The 19938-nt window shown below is 48.9% G+C and overlaps 2 protein-coding genes across 4 annotated transcripts in view; one reads left to right on the plus strand and one right to left on the minus strand.

Moving 5' to 3' along the window:
* Positions 1–8335: 8335 nt before the first annotated feature.
* Positions 8336–19938, minus strand: part of LOC115337784 (inositol 1,4,5-trisphosphate receptor-interacting protein-like 1) — a 53540-nt gene continuing 41937 nt past the window's right edge. Inside the window, exons 1-3 of one of the 3 annotated variants that reach the window (XM_030006203.1) lie at positions 10502–10576; positions 10403–10414; positions 8336–10366 (exon numbers count right to left, since the gene is read on the minus strand). In XM_030006203.1, the coding sequence (XP_029862063.1) occupies positions 9017–10366; positions 10403–10414; positions 10502–10555 (1416 nt within the window). In that variant the 5' untranslated portion in view covers positions 10556–10576 and the 3' untranslated portion in view covers positions 8336–9016. Of the gene's footprint in view, positions 10577–10994; positions 11297–19938 lie in introns of those variants that run through there. The other 2 variants (XM_030006188.2, XM_030006196.1) reach the window with 2 other exon arrangements.
* LOC115349989 (translation initiation factor IF-2-like) lies at positions 11997–17188 on the plus strand. The gene is made up of 3 exons (XM_030034982.2): positions 11997–12011; positions 13599–14207; positions 16895–17188. The coding sequence occupies exons 1-3, from the start codon at positions 11997–11999 to the stop codon at positions 16961–16963; spliced, it is 693 nt and encodes a 230-aa protein (XP_029890842.1). The 3' UTR covers positions 16964–17188.

The following is a 19938-nucleotide window of genomic DNA, read 5'->3' on the forward strand; positions in this document are numbered from 1 at the left end:
GGAGGCGGGTAGCTTTTGACCAGGAGGTGTGTTTTGGTATTATAATGAAGCAAAGTTCGTCTAGACTTTATGATTTCTTCATCGATGTTACGGCAACAGGTGCAATCCACCCTTTTTGACAGTAGCTATGTGGTTATCTCTAACGGCTCTAGCCAGGGACCTTCCAGGAGCCTTGTACCGCACATTCTATCCTTGGGGATCGGCCGCTGCGTTCCAAACAGGCCGTTGTCAGGTAACGTACTGACAACTCTTACACCACCCCGTTGTCAGGTATTTCTTTATCTTGTTCTCTAAGTTCTAAATGTTCCTACTAGATGATTTTAGCCAATTTCTCCGGCCTTGATACGGGGCTATACAGGGGATTTCACAGCAGACACTGGTTGGTGGTTAAATATATAAAATACAACATACATATGATTTTGCTAAAATGTTAAAACTAAATATGATTAATTCTAACTAATAACAAATCAATGACAAATCAGTAACACTGAGACCTACAAGGTCACAAGTGATCCCAATTTCGACCGCACAATCTCAGCAAGTTCCCCCTTTCTTAGGAAAGTTGAGTGAAAGTATCTGACGGGGACCGGAGGGGAGTCTCCCAGCAGAACCTCTGGTGACAGCTAACCTGGGAGAACAGAAAATTGAATTTTTAGTTGACACTGGAGCCACCTTTTCAGTTTTAAACACCTTAGAGGGGGAGTTAAGTTCTGAAGAAAGTAGTGTTGTTGGTGCGACAGGTGAATGAGAGGCTAGACCTTTCTTTAAGCCTTTGACAATGAAATTAGGAAAGCAGTGGGTCACTCATCAGTTTCTGTGTTTGCCAAATTCTCCTCAAACCCCGGTTAGGGAGAGACCTACTTGAGAAACTGGAAGCAGAAGTTAAATTTAAAGATGGTGAGATTAAAATTTAAATTTAAAAATGGTGAGATTAAAATTTTAATTCCAGAAACTAAACATATCGAAGCAGTGGCTTTGTTGTTACAGGACGGCTACCGAAAGCAGAGGATCATACCAGTCGAAGTAAATAATGCTGTAATTCCCATCGTCTGGGCTGAGGAAGTTCCTGGTAAATCCAAAAGAGCAGAGCCTGTGAGAATTGATTTAAAGCCAGGATCGAGTCTGGTAAGAATTAAACAATGCCCCCTAAAACTGGAAAGTCGGAAGGAGTTAGTACCGATAATACAAAAATTTCTAAAGTACAAATTGTTAATAGAATGTGAATCCAAATATAACACCCCAACCTTGCCTGTTAAAAACGCTAATGGAAAAGATTACAGGTCAGTTCAAGACCTCAGAGTGATAAATCGAATAGTACAAGATATTCACCCGGTAGTAGCAAATCCTTATACTTTGTTAACAACCCTAACAGAGAGACAAGAATGGTTCACAGTGTTAGACTTGAAAGACGCCTTTTTCTGTATTCCCTTGGATCCCAATAGTCAAGAGCTTTTTGCTTTTGACTGGGAAGATCCTGAGACTGGGAGAAAAACACAATATACGTAGACAGTCTTGCCTCAAGGCTTTAAGAACAGCCCTGCCATTTTTGGAAGTCAATTGGCACGAGAATTAGAGATTTGGAAGAAAGAAAATAATCAAGGAATCTTGTTGCAATATGTGGATGACCTGTTAATTGCAGCTGAGACAGAAGATGGTTTACCCTGCTGTGTTTTTAACAACTGATCAACTTGAAGGAGAACTGGAACATGGCTGCCTGCAGACAATTGAAGAAGTCTGCTCCAGCCAACCGGATCTCCGAGGTGCGCCACCGGAAGAAAAAGATTGGGAGCTATATACCGACGGAAGCAGTTTCATCCGTGAAGGAAAACGTTTATCAGGATATGCGGTAACCACTACTGAGAAGGTAACTGAATCACGAGCTTTGCCTTCAGATGTATCTGCCCAAAAGGCTGAATTGGTAGCTCTTACTCGAGCACTGGAACTACGTCAAGGAAAACGAATCAGCATTTGGAGAGACTCAAAAGTATGCTTTTGGGGTAGTACATGCACATGGAGCAATATGGAAAGAAAGAGGACTGTTACCTGCACGAGGAACCACCATTCAGCATGCAGAACAAATACTGAAATTGTTAGAAGCCATTCAAAAGCCAACAGCAGTCGCGATAATGCACTGTAAAGCACATCAGTCAGGTAGGACTGTCCTTGAAACAGGTAGCGGATTGGCTGATAGAGCTGCTAAAGAGGCTGCAGAAAAAGGCATCCTAGCACTAGTTCCAGAGAAAAGTGTAAATTTACCGAAAGATGCTCCAAATTATAATGAAAAAGATGAAGAATTAATTATTAAATTGCAGGCTAGTAAAAATGAAACCGGGTGGGCTGTAACACCAACAGGTCAAATAATAGTCCCACCCGCAATAATGAGAGAAATTGCCCGGGCTGAAAATAACAAAGTACGTTAGGGAACAGAAAACCTTGTTAAACATTTACAAAAGTGTATTTTGAATAGAGATATGACAAAAATTATTCGAATAATTACAATTGGGTGTGAAATTTGTATACGCAATAATCCCCAAACCAATAATAAAATCACTTTTGGAGTTACGAAACAAGGAGATTCTCCAGGAAAGTATCGGCAAATTGATTTTACAGAATTGCTTCAATAAGAGGGATATTGATATATCCTAGTTCTAGTTGATACCGTTACTGGGTAGCCTGAAGCTTTCCCTTGTCGCACCAACAAAACAAGAGAAGTATTTATCATCATTGTTACAATCCTCATCGCTTTCAGCTGTCTTAAAACGAGCCGTGTCACAATCTATGTTCAAGTGAGACTACTAAAAGAATTAGTAGCCTCAAACAGAAAGGGGGGAATTGATAGCATATTTCCATACATTCTGTATGGTATATCTAAATATTTTGATGGTTTTAATATTTTGTAACAGCCGTGGAAACTGGTTTGCTGCTAGGTGACTGTAAAAGTGAGATTTGGTATATCATTATTAGCAACCTTATACTAACACTATGATTGAAACAATAGACAAAAGTATAGCCCAGGAATTAACTAGCAGAGGTGGTGTGTACGGAAGGGTTAAAAGATGGAATTTTGGTCCATGGATGGACACTGAGTCAGAAGTAGATAACTAAAAAACGCAGTCAGCACAGGGAACAGATAGTTTATTGTCTGTTGTTTGAAATGCTGACCATGGGGATAAGAAAGTAGAGCAATGTTAGGGGAGGTAGTACGTGCAGTAATGGAGGAATACAAGGCACCACACATAATTTTGCTTACCTTGCAAAAGTCCTGCTGTTGGTTAGAGCATCGTGACGGATGGATTATGGTAATTTGCCGTGTGCCCGTGAACCAATAGAAGGGATGGCTATGGCACGTGCAGTGCGTGTCGACACCCTTTCCTCCACAAATGTCTAAAATACTGGGGTTTTCCGAAGAGCAGTGGGCCGGTGTTCGGCAAGGTCACCGTTGCCTCCGTGGGGACGCCCACGTAAAGCTGGCACCTACCGACTGCTGGGCTGAGCTTGCGGCGCAAGACGACACAAGCATGTACAGAATGTACAGAAGGTTCGTCTTCTTCTTCACAGTCCTTGGGTTGGTATGTTAATAGTGGGGGGGTTTTTTTGCTTTGTAAGATACCCTTAGCGTAACGCATGTGTGTAGTTAATAAAATGCTTGCTTTTTCCCCTATAGTCAGTGTGTGTGTGTTTACCTTCTCGGGAATCCTCGAAACCACCCTAGAACAGGTGGTTACTCGTAAGTTTTGCAGTTCTTTGCTCTTACGACTAGATGTTCCTGTACGCTAGACGAGAACAATGTTGAAACTGACCACGTGTGATTGAAACTGCCTTAACCTTCAAGGTCAAAGAACAAGGACAAGAATAAAGACTTCAAGGACAGCCAACGAGAACTTCAAACGGGTCGGTGGCCGTAAAAGCAGCCCTTCGACTCAAATGGATCCTTCATTGCGCATGATCGGATGTAGGCAGTACTATGATAATCGGTTACAGTCATTTTTATGTATATGTATACTAATCTGATTAATGTGCAATTAGTTATTCTACAGAACCTGTTTGTGCTAAAGCTGTGGTATGCACGCTAGGTGGAACTATCCCCCGTGCATCCAGCGCTGCAATAAAGGAACGCCTGCTTTCTAAAACTCCAAAATGAGTCTTGGAGAGTTTCTTCGACCGGCTTTTCGGTATCAGTGTGTCTGGTAAGGCAGTCGTTAATGAATACTTTTTGTTCCTAAGCTAGGACAGACCCATGACGCAATTATGGGACCAGGGAAAGAGAAGCAATGCAGACTTCTTGCACCTGCATTATTTACCCAGTCCTTTGCAGGGAAACCCACGTAGTGAGATCCGGTGGTAATGGAGGGCAGGGAGCATTTCCTGCCCATGACACGACGTGTTGGGACAGGGTTTTCTTATGCCGAGTCCTGCTCTTGCTCCTTCCCACTCCCATCGTACCCACAGTTCAGCCTGTTTCTTTTTCTACGTATGGTGTTAGCTATCTTGCTGCATCCTTATGCGTTCTGTGTCCTTAGGCAGATTATAGCCTGAAGTTAATTCCAGCTTAATGGAAAATGTTGTCAGTTGCCATGGAAATGCCTTACCATGTGATTGTGGTTGTACTTTCTGTTGTGCTTAGGGCTAAAACTGTTAGATGACCCTCATTTTTACACTGCCTTCCACTCCTCCTGTAAATATCTGTTACTCGTAACTGTGGTCAGAACATTCAGTCTTCTAACACCGGTCATTTTTTTTTTATGCTGTGATCTTATTGCCGGTTATTAAACACTTATGCTAAAGCTTTCTTCAGCAGAGATCCTCAGACTTCCTGGTTTCGTATTTAAGATCTGCAAGCCAAATTCCTGCGGACAGCTGTCAAGGAAAGGGGCGGGTTTCCATGAGTGAAGAAAATGCTGAAGCTGGTCACTTGCCTTTGCTAGCTGGCTGATACTGAGATGAGAGCTCTAGTATGCAGGAGGTAAGGGCTGCTGTGCCAGGCAGCCCAGCATGGAAGACTGCCCAAGTGCTGGGTGACTCCTGGCCACAGTGCTGGCAACTGTAAACAGCAGCTGCTTTTGCTCAGTGATATATCTGCCATCACTAACAGCTCATTTGGAGACCTGTGCTGGCTCTTTCTTTGTTCATCATATACATTAGGTCTTCAAGTAATGCGGTTTTGTACAAGCTTATCTATGCTGTTGTCATCGTCAATGAAAAGACTCCCCCCACCATCAACAGTGTCCCCTCCAACAATCTTTGGACAATGCTTTCATTACTGGTAGCTCCACCTGAAGGCCTCCGGAGCAATGGAAACAGCTGCACTATAAGGTCTTTCACCCGCACAACAAGGTCACCGAGGCCATTTGATCCTCACTCTCACAGAGTAACACAGAGAATTTGGGTTGGAAGAGACCTCTGGAGGTCTTTAGTCTCACCCCCTAATTAAAGCAGGGCTAACACCAAAGTTAGGACATGTCCCTCAGGGTCTTGTCCAGCTGAGCTTCTAATGTTGCCAGAGAAGGAGATTCCCCACCCTCTCTGGCTGCTTCTTCCAGGGCTTATCTGCTCTCATGGCATGCTTCCCTTGGTGCAACGCGTGACACGTTCTTTCATTGTGCACCTCTGAGAAAAGACAGGCTCCGGGTAGTGGAAGACAGCAATTAGATCTCCCTCAGCCTTCCTTCTTGGAGAGATGTGGTGCTGGACATTCGTGGTGTGGTGCGGTGTATGGGTGTCATCCTGCTACCTGTTGACAGAGCTGCAGCATCAGCCTGTTGCCGAGCCAGGGCACCCACCTCTTGAAACGAACGGTCCCCAGAGCAGCTTCTCCACACAGACAGGACAGTATAACCTATGGGATCCTCTCTAGACATCGTGCTGTCCTCAACCACCCCTGCACCTAGGCACACCTCTTGGGATGCTTACTCAGGGCCACTGGCATGGCCTGCAGGCTCATGTGCAACTGCGACCTGGCTGTTACTCAATGAACAGCGCCAGGCATGGATGAATCTATGTCCTGTCTGAAGCACTTCTTTTATTGCGAGCTTTTCTTACAGTAGTGAGCTTGCAACATGAGCATCCCTCGTGCCTACAGGCTCTTTTAAGGTCCTTTAAAGGTCCTCAGAGTTGCACAGAAAACCACCGGAAAACAACCTTCCTTCTTATGCAGCCTGCTCCTGACAGCCCTCCTTCCTTGGCATCTTGGGACTCCCAGGAACTAGCCCCGCACTGTACTAATTCCCTTCTTCAGAGGAATTGTGTCTCTGTAGCATGAGAGCCAAGGGGCTCAGGGAAAGGTGACAACTGGCAGCAAGCTTCCAGTGCTGCCAGGCAGGTCCTAGAGCATGCTCCTGGGCAAGAGACAGCTGCTGGCTGGGGCACTGCTGGGACCCAGGGGCTGTACAGTGGATCTTCAGTTGTGCCTGAACACAACTGGGATGGGGATCCTGCAGCATCTGGCTATCTGTGCCAGTTATCCTCTGGGAGTCAGAAAACAAAGTGCTCAAGAACAGTTTTTAATAATGCAGGTGTGGCCAGAGTTGTCAGTGGCTCGGGATTTGTACAGAATACAAAAAAGAGAAGGTTCAACCCAGGATACCCCTCTCCAAGAAGAGCCTTCATAAAGGTGAGCAACCCTGAGGCAGTGACAGGAAGTTGCCAAAGAGCCTGGAAAACCTGGAGCCGCTTGGAATGGAAACCAGTTAATATGATGAAAACGCTTTAGCCTGGGTCACTGGCAAACCTGACTTTGTGGTAACAATCCGTTGGGATGCAGATGGCTAAGCAGATTGCATTGTCTTCATGGCCTCAGTCAGTGCTTGTAATTCTCCTTTGTCCCCCACATTCTGAGCCTTGTCCTTGATCAAAAGAACTTTGCGAGATGAACCTGCTTTCATTGGTTCAAAAGCTCAAAGGTACACAAGAGGGAAAAAAAGGAGCAAGAAACAAGCAACATGTTCGAGAGGAGAGATCAGCAAACTGTCTTTAACTGTAGCTCAGAGCTTGCTCTTTGAAGCTGGGGGGATGCAAAGCACTAAACTGGAATACCATGGATGTATTCAAATGAAAAAATTCACGTGGAAGGTCTTACTCAAATAACATGTTTCTCTTCTTGCCTTCATATACCAAAACCATAACGTACTTTACCTCTTTGAACCAGCAAAGATGCAACGTAAACACAGTGTTATGGCTATTTTTCAGTGAAACAAACTTTTTGGGGGGAAAGGTCAGGTCACAGAGACAAAACCACCGGTGCAAAAGATGCAGAGATAGCATCTCATCTCAGCGTTAACTTCACTTTCCAAAGATCCATCATTAGGCAAGTGTCCTAGTTTCAGCTGGGATAGAGTTAACTGTCTTCCTAGTAGCTGGTACGGTGCTATGTTTTGACTTCAGTATGTGAAGAATGTAGATAACACTGATGTTTTCAGTTGTTGCTCAGTCGTGTTTAGACTAATGTCAAGGATTTTTCAGCTTCTCATGCCCAGCCAGCGAGAAAGCTGGAGAGGCGCAAGAAGTTGGCACAGGACACAGCCAGGGCACCCGACCCAAACTGGCCAACAGGGTATTCCATACCATGTGACGTCCCATCTAGTATAGGAACTGGGAAGGGGGGGCGGGGAATCGCCGCTCGGGGACTAGCAGGGTGCTGGTCGGCAGGTGGTGAGCAATTGCACTGCGCATCATTTGTACATTCCAATCCTTTCATTATTGCTGTTGTCATTTTATTAGTGTTATCGTTATTACCCTGCGTCCGCCTGTTTGTTTTGATGTCATTCCCTACAGCTGGGAGGACAGAGGAGAATACTACCTGTGCTCCTGATCCCTCTACCAATCTGCCCGAGGCCCTGAAGTCTCTTTTGACTTCCTTGGTATCCACACGAAAAAGCAAGAGCGGCTAATAATGAGGGCCGTACAAGGCTCAGAAGTTTCCTGGTAACGCCTTCAACCCGAGACCCAGGGAGGCAGAAGTCCTCCCAAAAAGGCGGGTCTGGTCGGCAGACCAGGGCAGGAGTGAATGAATTCTTTACATTGCTTTGCCTGGACGAGTAGCTCGTGCTGTACCTACTAAACTGTCCTCTCTCAACCCACAAACTTTCCCACTTTTACCCTCCAGATTCTCTCCACCATGCCACTGCGGGCAAGGCATTGAGTAGCTGCGTGATGCCAGGCTGCCTGCTGGCATTACCCCACAGCACCTGGGAAGCCAAAGCCCAGTGAATCACTGAGACCAGAGCCCACTGCACCAGCTCTTCTGCAAGACGCTCCCCGACGCCGTGGCAGCTGAGCTGTCAGCACCCTATGCCCGCATTCCCCGACCCAGAGATGCACGGACACTCACGGACACAGCCTTTGTCCAAACAAGAGATTTATTGACATCTTTGCGCACGGTGGATCTCCCGGAGGGAATGGACTCTCTCAGAGAGGGAGGGCGGTCGCTGTCCGCGTGGTCACAGGCATCTCTGTCGCAAGGCTCCTTGCAATGGCCCCTTCGGCTGCATCGGGTCCCACTCCGCAGCGTGTGCTTTTGCTGTGGCGGAATCCTGCGGCAGCGATTCCCACTGCCAATTGAGGAGCGTGTTCTCCGTGTCCGGCGTGCTCAGTTCCGCAGCACCAGCTCCTCAGGAAGTGTCTGGCATGGGTGCTATCTCCATCCAGACTGCAGTCTGAGGCACACAGAGGCACATCAGCGCTGCCTTTCGCTTGGTCCCTGCACAGCTGGAGCTGCCAGGAAGAATTTCTGGGCCCATGTGAAATCGCCACCATGGCCGCGACTGTGAGGGGAAAGGAGGATGGACGTCGGCTTTGTAGCCGCCGTAGTCACCACTATCTGCCGCGCTGGGGAGGCTGCCTAGAGGAGAACCCTGACGCTCTTGACAGAGGGCTGCTGTACAGGGATTTCCCTTTACTTTCTGTGTCCCGCATTCTTCCCTCTTTTTCCCTGTGGTATGAGGTGGTAGTCTGGTATGAGGTGGTAGTCTGCCATCAGCTGTGAGTCCCGCAAACACAGCTCTGTGCGTGAAGATCTCTTTCAGCGGCCGGAGACCAGCAGTCTCGTGAGCCGTCGTCGCAGATCCGTATACTCACGCATTGCCTCGGCGTGGGCGTCTGGATCGTGCACCAGGTGCTGGAAGAGGTTGAGTGGTTCGGCCGTTTGGAAGTCTGGGGGCAAGTTTATCTCCTCAGGCACCCTCTCGTTGCCTAAGAAGAAGTGGTCGAGGCGTTTCTCCTCCAGGCAGCAGAGCAGGTATTGCATGATATCCTCCATCCGCAGCACGAAATGCCTCCTGCGCCAGCCTGACAGGGGTATGGTGTTCAGGAGGTGCATCACAACTGTCTTCAAGGTATAGGTGGAAAAGCCTATGCCCACCAGGATGCGGGCGTAGGCCTGCAGGCATCTGAGGTGGAAGCTGTCATGCGGGACCTGCCCGGCCATATGCCTGAAGAACTTCGCCTCTGCCACAGCGTAGCTCTCTGGCCACGTCGTGCTTGGGGTGAAGAGGGCCTCTGTATTCTGGCTGCTCACAAAGATGTCCGAATTGCCTTGCTGCACCCCAAACATCATCTCAATAACGTGGGTTTTGTTGTTGCCTTCTGTCACCCGGAATTTGCAGAAGCGGATAGAGGGCAGCATGGTTAGACGCCATGTGGATGATTGAGGCAAAAACACCCAGGCTGCTTGCACCAGTTGATAGAACCAGCGGGCAGTTTTCTGCACATCTAGGTAGGAGCCAGTGCAGAGGGTGCGTAGGAGGCTGGGACCCTGATTCCTCCTAAGCTCCTCCACAGGGTGGTGCAGGAAGCACAGCATCTCTTGTGCCAGCTGCTCTCTCATGCAGGTGCACTCCAGCTCCACGCGGACGTAGGAGTACCATGCTGGCGTCTCCCCCCTGTTGCCCAACTCCAGGTGGAAGGCGTGCCCACGGGGGGGCTTCAGGGGCACGAGCAGGCGGTAGATGATGTCTTCCTCGCGGGGACTCCAACCTTCGAACGCGCTGCCCAGCCCGATGGCAGGTTCCAGCACTGGGAAGAAACTATTTGACAAGAGCTGTCTGAAGACAAGGATGAAGTTGTCAATGAGGTCCTTTACCACCTGACAGTCCCTGGCTAGGTTCTGAACTGGCCACTGTATGTGCTCCGCAAATAACCTTCCCAGATCATTGTCACTGTCACTGTCATCATCTTCTTCCGCCTCCTCTTCCACCTGCTCCCTGTCACTGCTGGAGCTCTCCTCGTCACTGCTGCTGTCCACCTCATGGCTCCTTTTCCTGAGCCGACAGCAGAGCGCGAAGAGCAGGAGCAGGACTCCAGCAACGGCCCAGAACTGCCACTGCCGCAAGGCAGCAAAGAGCAGGGCTCCCCAGGCAAAGCCGCTCTGCTCCTGGGTCCTCTGCGCCAGCTGCTGCGTCCCCTGCTCCAGCTCCTGCAGCAGCCGAGTCATCACCCGGCTCAGATACTCCTCGCGCTGCTGCATGCGCTCGCGTGTGGCCTCATCCAGCTCATCACCGACCATCTGAGCGTTCCAGAGGATGCTTTGCACAAGCAGGGTGAAGAATTGTATGACAGCCATGGCCTGCAGGAGGAGGGAGAGAAGGGGTTCAGTGGGGCTGGGAGGGAGGGAGCTGGCGCCGGGGGGAGCAGGGGCCGGAGCCGCAGGGAGCTGGGGGCAGGTAGGAGAGGGGGCGAGGCAGCCGGGAGGCAGCAAGGCCTGCGCCCAGCCCCGGTGGCGGCGGCACCGTGCCCTGCCCAAGGTGTTCCCGCGAGCAGCTGGGCCCTCGATGCAGGCTGAGAACCCACCCCCCCGGGGGCCCTCGTCCAGCCCAGCCTCCCCCCGCCTGCGCACTCACCGCTCGCCCAGGCTGTACTGGGGCAGCGCTGCCACCTGGTGCCTTTTATACCCCCCCCCCATTGTGACTCGTCCCCTCTGATGTCACAGGTGCCAGAGCGCATCACAGGCACGCCCGCCGGCCAGCCCCGGCCTTCGGCCTCACCCCAGCTCAGCCACTCACAGCTGCCCTGCTGTACTGGTGAAGGCTGGGCTAGAGTTGGTTTTCTTCCCGGGAGCTTGCGTGCTGCTTTACGTTGGATTTCTTGCCGTCTGCCTGCCAACGGCAATCTCACAATCCCGGAACGTCCTGAATTGGAAGGGACCCCCGAGGGTCGTCGAGTTGAACCCCTGACTCCGCACGAGGCAACCTCAAATAGGTATCATAGAATGAGACTATGTGCAAATGCTTCTTGAATACCAACAGGCTTGGGGCCGTGACCCTTTCCGGGGAGGGGCTTGTTCCGCTGCTTGACCACCCTCTCGCTGAAGAACTTTTTCCTAATATCCAATCGGAACTGCCCTTGACGCAGCTTTAAGCCATTCCTTCACGTCTTATGTCACTGAGGCTCAGACAATGTAATTAAACATTTTAAAATCAACGTGTTTGTTCTTCAATCAAGATTGTCTAGAACTCCAAGAACATTAGTAAACCAGCGGTTCAATGATGTTAGGGGAAATTAATACTACACAACCAACATTAGTGTAAAAGGAACTAGGCCTTAAGCCTCATTGTTTCAAGACTATTCATATTGGACATATAACTAATGATTAGAAATTGGTTTAGATATGATTAATAGAATGCGGGTGCTTATAAAACAATATCTATGAGCTGCTTAATTGTTCTGTGAGACTCCCTCTTCATGGCTGGCTTAAAATCCAGTCAAGCTGAATCAACAGAGGAAGGATCATATACATCTTAGCCGAAGACATGGGAGTAAGTGATTAACTTTAGAACAAGATAAATTAATGAAATAACCTGAGTAGTTTCTTTGGAAATTCATAGGTACCTTTGAAGCCTAAGAAGATAAGTGATGATGGTGACCGGAGACCTTCTGCCTATGACCACCAGTCTCAGAAGAACATGAGAATGGAGAATGGGGAATGGATGAGATAAGATGATGAATGATAACGATAGGAGAACAGAAAATCGGCTGGAAAATTACAGAGACTTTGGATTGGGACAATGGGTGGCCAAAGGGTATGTGAGGTTTGGAAACTTTTGGAAGTGCGCCATTCACTGCGGTGGTGGCCCAACTCGGAGTTGTTAATAAAGCAAACCTAGAGAAACCCGTGACTGAAAATCCTTTCACAATTAGAATGCTTAAGCTTTAGAAATAGTAACCCAACATGCTCATGTCACGGACGCTCACGGACGCAGCTCTTGTTCAAAGAAGTGGTTTATTGACATCTTGGCTGCTGCGGCTACGCCCACCCTCATAAAGAGTGTGGGGAGTTTCGTTAACGGGGGTACATTAGATGCTCTTCAGTGGTGATGCAGCTAGGGGTTTCTGGGGATCGGGAGTGTTTCTGACGGAGGGACCTGGGGACGATCAACCGATAACGTCCCGAGTAGCCTATCGGGCTGGGGGTGCGGAGCCCAAGGAGAGAGGAGAATCCGTTCCTGTTCGGGTAAAGGCATTGTCGGGGTTAACGGAGGGGGTGCAAAAGGCCTCCTGTGTTGGGGTGATGTATGTTTGCGGGGGCCGGTCTCTTCTGTCAGGTGGCTGGAGGCAGGGCGAGAGGAAATGGCCTCACGTTGCGGCAGGGGAGATGGAGGTTAGATATTAGGAAACATTTCTTTACTGAGAGGGTTGTCAGACATTGGAATAGGCTGCCCAGGGAAGCGGCTGAGTCACCATCCCTGTGTTACCGAAAAGCTCGGAATGAAGAACTTATCAACACCAATTTAGTGTAGATAAGCAGACACTTCTTTATTGACGTCCAGGTGCGCAGGCGAGTCCTCTCACGAACCACGCACACCTGTCACCAAAACAATACACCTTATATTAGGACTTATTGATGCATATTAATTAGATTTCCAAGAAAAGTTATACATATTCGTTAAACTTCCGGGAAATCATTAGCATAGGTAAATGTCCTTTACGCAGGCGCACTGAAAGTCTCTGGTGGTCCTCAGGAGTCCTCTGGTGGTCTTTCATAGTCTTCCTCACTCGTCCGTTTCTTGACCTCTCAGGTGTCTCCAAGCAACAATCTGGTGTCCATAACGGTTTCCTTAGTTTCTAAAACAAACACTACAAGACTACCAATCTTTGTCAAAACTTCTGTGGTTAAATGATTTTGAACAATACTTATGGTTACACATTATACATTTTCTAAGCTCCTAAGTTCCTAAGGCTACATTTCAAACTTAACACTCCCATACTTATGCTTCACAATTTTCTACTTTTTAGTCAAATCAAACTCTTTTATAATCAGATTTTAATTTCTTTATGTTGTTATCTAAGTTCTAAATGTTCCTACTAGATGATTTTAGCCAATTTCTGCGGTCTTGGTACGGGGCTATACAGGGGATTTCACAACAGACACTGGTTGGTGGTTAAATGTATAAAATACAACATACATATGATTTTGCTAAAATGTTAAAACTGAATATGATTAATTCTAACTAACAACAAATCAATAACAAATCAGTAACACCTGGAGGTGTTCAAAAAGCGAGTGGACGGGGTACTTCAGGACGTGGTTTAGTGGGCATGGCTGGTGGTCGGACTCGATGATCTGGAAGGTCTCTTCCAACCTAAATGGCTCTAAGATTCGATGACAGGGGGCAGGCAGCGAGGGATGGCGCCGCCCACAGAGGTGGACCCCCGCCACCTTAGACCTCTTCTCAGAGGGCTACGGACGCTTTGAAGAGCCTCCGAGAACGTCCCTCAGAGAAAGGGCTGAGCGCAACCCGCCAAAACCGCCACGAACCGCCCGGCCCGCGCAGGCGTCGAACTGGGCGGAAGCGTCCCACAGCACCGCGGCTCCCGGGCGCGAGGGCGGGTGGGCGGAGCCGGAGGGCGGCGCGGCGGGCGGCGGGCAGGTCCGGCAAGGCAGTCGCAAGCCCCGCCCCGAACGCCGCCCCGCCCCTGGCGCGGGCCTGACCCCCGTCCCCGGGGCGGGCCGGGTCGGCGGGCCGATCCCGGAGGGGATGAGCGGCGGAGAAAAGCCGGCAGCCGGTGGAATCGCCAGAGGGCAAAACTGGAGACCGAAGGGAGACGCCGGCACCCGCACCCCCCCCTCGCGCGGCACTGCGAGGGGGACGGGAAGAGTGAAGAAACGCGGAGCTGCGGCGTGGGGTTCAGGCCGCCCCGTCCGCGCGGTGAGTTCTTCCCAGTGGTCTGCTGATGAGGAGCCTCCTACACTCTTGGTTCCTGTGGGTCCAAGACGGGTAAGTTCAGAATTCCTGCCTGATACAGGGGCCCGGAGTAGTGGCTTACAGAAACAACTAGCTGATGAGCTAGGAGTCAAACCCTCAGGAAAGTGCCAGGAGCGGCAGAAAAACGTCCCGTAGCTCAAACTGAACTCGGGCTGCCTGGGGAAAAGAGAGGGACGGCTGTGGAAGTGGCTGTGAGCTCTTACAAGGGAAATGTACTGGGATTCGATGTGCTGGCAGGCAAATGATGGTATCTACGCAGTGGCAGGGTGTGGAGCTGTGGAGGCAGAGGGGCAGAGGCTACCCACGTGAAAACTTTGTAGGTTGCTCCTGCGCTACCGCCACCTCAAGTAACCCATGTCTCTCGATACCCGCTACCAAATGGGGGATTTCAGAAGTAATTGGCGACCTCGAGAAAAGACACATCATAAGTCGCACACATTCCCCTTATAATTCTCCAGCTTGGCCAGTCCGTAAACCGGGTAGGAGGTGGCAATTAACAATTAACAATTGATGGCTGAAGCCATCTGGAATCTGTTGACCAAGAATGGGCTAGACATGCCGCTTTCTAAATGTCAAGGTCCCGGACAAGAAATTAAATTCCTAGGAGCTTGGTGGAGAGCTGGAGCAGTCACGGTACCTGGTGACACTCTGTCAGCTATTGAGAAGGGACAGACTCCAGGCAATAAGATGGAATTACAGCAGCTGCTAGGTACCTTGGGCTACTGGAGAAAACATATACCCGGGTTCTCAGTGATTGCCCGCCCTCTGTGTGACTTGCTTTGAAAGAAAAGGAAATGGGATTGGAGTCCGCAACATACAGAAGCTCTCAATATCCTGAAAGATGAGCTCAAGGCTTACCAGAGGCTAGGCCCGTTGCACCCGCGAGATCCTTTAAGGGTGGAGTGGGGATTTGCTGCGCATGCTTTGTGCTGTGGCATGTTCCAAAAGGGACCATGAACACCAGCTAGACCTTTTTTGTTCTCTTCCGCTTCATTTAAGGAGGCTGAGCAACGGTACGTGGACTGGGAAAAAGGGGTCCTTTCCCTCATTAGAGCGGTTAAGGAGGCTGAAAAGCTGCGCACGTTACAAGATGTTACAGTAGAGGGCCCTCTTCCTCTCCTAAACTCAGTCCTCAATGGATCGCCTCCTCCCAAGGGAGAAGCCCAAAAGGCCGCAGTTAGGAAATGGTATGCATACTTAGAAGGGATTAGCCAGTTGCCTCCACTAAAAGAGGGTCCGCTTAAGGCCTCCAGGCTACAACAGCCTGTAAAGCCCAATCTGACCTTCTTGGGTCGACCCTACAAACCTTCTCCGACTGAAGAGGCACCTGAATTTGCGGCAGGCTCCGATATGCAGGGACTATGGTTCACTGATGCATCTGCCCATCCAGTGGGATGAAGGTGGCAATATAAAGCGGTAGCATTAGAAATTGGTACCGGGAAGACAGTCAAAGAAGAGGGCGAAGGTAGTGCACAAGTAGGAGAATGACGGGCTCTGTTACTGGCCACAGAGAACGGTGCTACTGTCGTTTATACTGACTCCTATGCAACCATTAAGGGCGTTAGAGAATGGATATGTCAGTGGGAATCCAGTAAATGGGAAATAGGTCGTACAAAGGTATGGAGGACAGAGGACTGGCAACGTCTCCTGGCAATAGGGAGGTCCCGGCCTTTAAAGGTGGGATGGGTCAAGGGCCACGCACGGGAGGGACCCCCCCCTGCAAAATGGAACCACCAGGTGGACCACCTGGCCCAAATCAGGATGGTCACCAGTGAGAAGGAAGATGGGGATGGATTAGCTGAATGGTTGCATATCAAGTGAAGCCACTCAGGGAAAGCAGATCTCTATTATGAATGCTGATCCCGGGGTTGGCCATTGCCTATGAAAACCTGTGAAGCAATCCTCAGAGCTTGCGCACAATGCCAAATAAGGCTCAAGGCTGATCACCCAAATCAAGCCCCGGCCCAGCATATCAGACAAGGCAAGGCTCTTTGGAGCACGTGGCAGATTGATTACATTGGCCGTTTGAAACCACCCCATGGGAGGAAATATATTTTGGTAGGAGTAGAGCTGGTACCGGGATTGTAATGGCCACAGCCATTAACACAGCCACCGGAGATCAGACAGTCCAAGCTCTGTGAGAATGGTTTATTATTTTACCTATTCCTGAATGTATACAAAGTGGCAATGGGTCACATTTCATGGCCACAGTGGTACAAGACTGGGCACGAGGGGAAGGCATCAAATAGGTGTTTCACACACCATATTATCCCCAAGCTAACGGTATAGTTGAACGAACCAATGCTTTGATCAAAAGACATGCTGATGTCTCACACCATAACTGGGACATACGATTACCACAAGCAGTTTTTACTATTAATAACCGATGGGAAATTATTGAAGTCCAAAAATTCAAGCATTTTGTTCTACGGGACCATTTACTTGTGATGACTCTATACCAGACGATCATGGACACCAGTTCCCACTAAGGATGTATGTGGGCCAACCTGTCATGGTGAAACTGCCCTCCGTTGGCATTGTTCCTATGACCCTGCCTAAACCCAGAGGCTTATATGCCTGGGAAGCCCTAGACAGGAGTGGAAAGACTCCCCATATCAGTGCCTGGTGGATAACCCCCGACTTCTAACCCCGAGACCTGGTCTCAAAGGACTGAGGCCTAGCTTTGTGTTTTCTTACAGGACAATGGAGAAATAAGCCATCCTGGTGCTCCTACTGGCAGTGATGATGGTGGCCAGCGTGGATGGTGAAGATCTGGATGACAGTGTAGTGGCAAAAATGATGGTGGGATTCGCCCAAATGATGAACCTAACTTCTGTAACAGTTTGCCTACCTACCCCCAAGTCAGCTGAAGACCCTCTACTGATTTTTGTGCAGGACATCAATATATCGCTAGCCCTTGAGCTCACATGGGAGCAATTTAACAGTTATAGCTGGAGGTTCAAAGAGGGCGGGGGAGGAGGCTATACTTATATTGTCTATAATTGGTCACCAGGTGCGGTAAATGCTAGTTCGGTATAGAACACCAGATGTAATTATATTCTCCAACCTACTCATGAGGCCATGGGGTGGAGCTGGAATGGTACTACACCATGCCCCGAAATTCCATGGGGGACTACCAAATATAGTACTCGATGGAACACTAATGACCATTCTCTACAATACACAAAGCCATTAAACACCTCATGGTGTATCAAACACCCTGAACGGGATAACAGTGAATGTCGCAGGACATGTAACCGAAACTCATTTGACTGCCCCTCAATTGCATGTGGGCTAGACACACCTGTGGACCTAGCTGATATGGAGAAAAAGAAAAAATAATACTGGCAGGGAAATCTCTGCTCTGGAACTGTCAGGTGGAAATTGGGTGCAAGGATAAAATGCCATTACTGTGGCTATAACCTCCCATCCAAGAAGCTCTGATACAAGGCTGTCTGTGTAGCAATACTAGCTACTCACAACCTTCTGTCCTGAACTGGAGCAAGAGAGACTACTGTCATCGCCTTACTGCCATACCAGGTTCATGTCAAACATCCAGCGTCTCTGCACGCCCTAACTTAGTGTGGGCATGTTCTGATGGCCACCTATATTCCCGACTATATCCAACCATCCTGGGACTAGCCTGCACATTAGCTGTGCTTTCTCTCTGTCCTGTTAATTGGGAAGGACCCATGCCATACAAGTGGAGGGATCGTAGGCCAAGGGATTTACAGAAGGGATGGCAGGAAGCCTCAACACCAGTCGGATGGTGGATGGAATCAATATTTGGGCTAGGAATTGCTCTGGTATGAAACCGACAGAGCATTCTAGAACTGGGTCTACAGCTATCAGCCTTAGCCAATGCTATGTCTGACAGTTTGGGGCTCTTGAACGATCAGTTACAACATATGAGTAAAATGACCTTCCAAACCCGAGCCATACTGGATTTGATGGTACTAAAGGAGAAAGGTGTATGAAGAGTTTTGAACATGTCAGTGGATGACTGCTGTGTCCACATTCCAAATGTATCAGTGCTGCTTCAGGACCAAATCAACAAAAGGAAGAAAGCGGCAAAAGACTCAGATGCAAATGTTGCTGCACTAGGGACTAATTGGCTGGGAAAGGTTTTTGGTATATTTGGATTTTCTTTGTCGAGATGGATAACCAGCCTCTTCCAATCTTTAACAATGATTGTAGTTATGATTATTGTAATCTGTATTACAATAAACTTTATTAAATGCGTGGTAGTGAAATCTGTATTAATGGTTATGTATACTCCCTTAAAACCTTTTAATGTATTAGATACCCCAATATAACTTCAGAATAAGAAGGAAATGACAATCCAAAATGAGCGTCAAAACTCACCAAAACTGTGATCCCTTTTAACTTTGGAGGCAAGGGGTCACTGTACCACCACTCCAAGGAAACCAGCTGAATTGTGACTGTGGTCACGGGGTGGATTGTGTGGCAGGTACACTCGCCCTGATAGAGACTGAAACTTCTCGGCCATGAAAAAGAGAAAAAAAACCCGGAAGCCACAGTCAGGGGGTCAAGCCGCCCCACCTGCATGGTTGAGTTACAACCACCAGGTACACACGTAGGAATAACAAAGTGTTGACCCTCAACCAATGAGGACTAAATATGACCATATATAACCACAAGCCAGATTCGACGATGGTATAAATGGTGCCCTACCAGAGGGCAAATTAAGTTGGTCCTCCTTGGAGCAGCGGGTCTGCAGTTGGGGACTGTCCCCTTTGGTCGGCACAGCACCGGAAGTACCACCTCAAGGTTGAGAGCCCTCATTCATTAGAGTGAGTTTTATGCACGTTTTGGGTTAATATTTCTACAGCTTAAGAATTCTTAACAAGGTCCTGTAGTATAAATTTCCCCTTACATCATTGAACCTGTGGTTTACTACTGTTGTTGGAGTTCTAAACGATTTGGATTGAAGAATACACTTGTTGATTTTAACATGTTTAATTTGATTGTGTGAGCCTCGGTGACATAGGCAGCAGGACTATGGAAGTCATCATCCCCTGCTGGACACAACACTGGTGAGACTTCACCTCAATTAGTCTGCTCAGATTTCGGCCACTCGGTACAGGAATGACACTGAGGTGCTGGAGCGCATCCAAAGAAGAGCAGCAAAGCTGGTGAAGGGTCTAGAGAACAAGTCTTATGAGGAGCAGCTGAGGGAGCTAGGGTAGTTTAGTCTGCAGAACTGATTGAATATTAGGCAAAATTTCTTTATTGCAAGGGTAATCAAGCATTGGAACAGGCTGCCCAGGGAAGTGGTTGAGGCAGCATGCCTGCAGGTATTTAAAAAACGTGTAGCCGCGGTGCTCGAGGACATGGTTTACTGGTGGAGTTGGCAGGCTGAGGTTTGCGGTTGGACTCGATGGTCTTAAGGGTCTTTTCCAGCCTAAGGGATTCTATGATTCTGTGATTTCTCTTTAAGGTTGCCCGGTGCGGAGTCAGGGGTTGGACTCGACGACCCTCGGGGGTCCCTTCTAACTCAGGACGTTCCGGGATTGTGAGATTGCCATTGGCAGGCAGACAGCAAGAAATCCAACGTAAAGCAGCACGCAAGCTCCCGTGAAGAAAACCAACTCTAGCCCAGCCTTCACCGGTACAGCAGGGCAGCTGTGAGTGGCTGAGCCGGGGTGAGGCCGAAGGCCGGGGCTGGCCGGCGGGCGTGCCTGTGATGCGCTCTGGCACCTGTGACATCAGAGGGGACGAG

Source organism: Aquila chrysaetos, chromosome 2, assembly GCF_900496995.4.
Source record: "Aquila chrysaetos chrysaetos chromosome 2, bAquChr1.4, whole genome shotgun sequence".
Classification (NCBI taxonomy): Eukaryota; Metazoa; Chordata; class Aves; order Accipitriformes; family Accipitridae; genus Aquila; species Aquila chrysaetos.

Excerpts from the sequence above, each read along its gene's own strand:
- LOC115349989 (XM_030034982.2), top strand. Across the intron at positions 14,208-16,894 it reads TTCCTGTGGGTCCAAGACGG|GACAATGGAGAAATAAGCCA; the intron begins GTAAGTTCAGAA and ends GTTTTCTTACAG.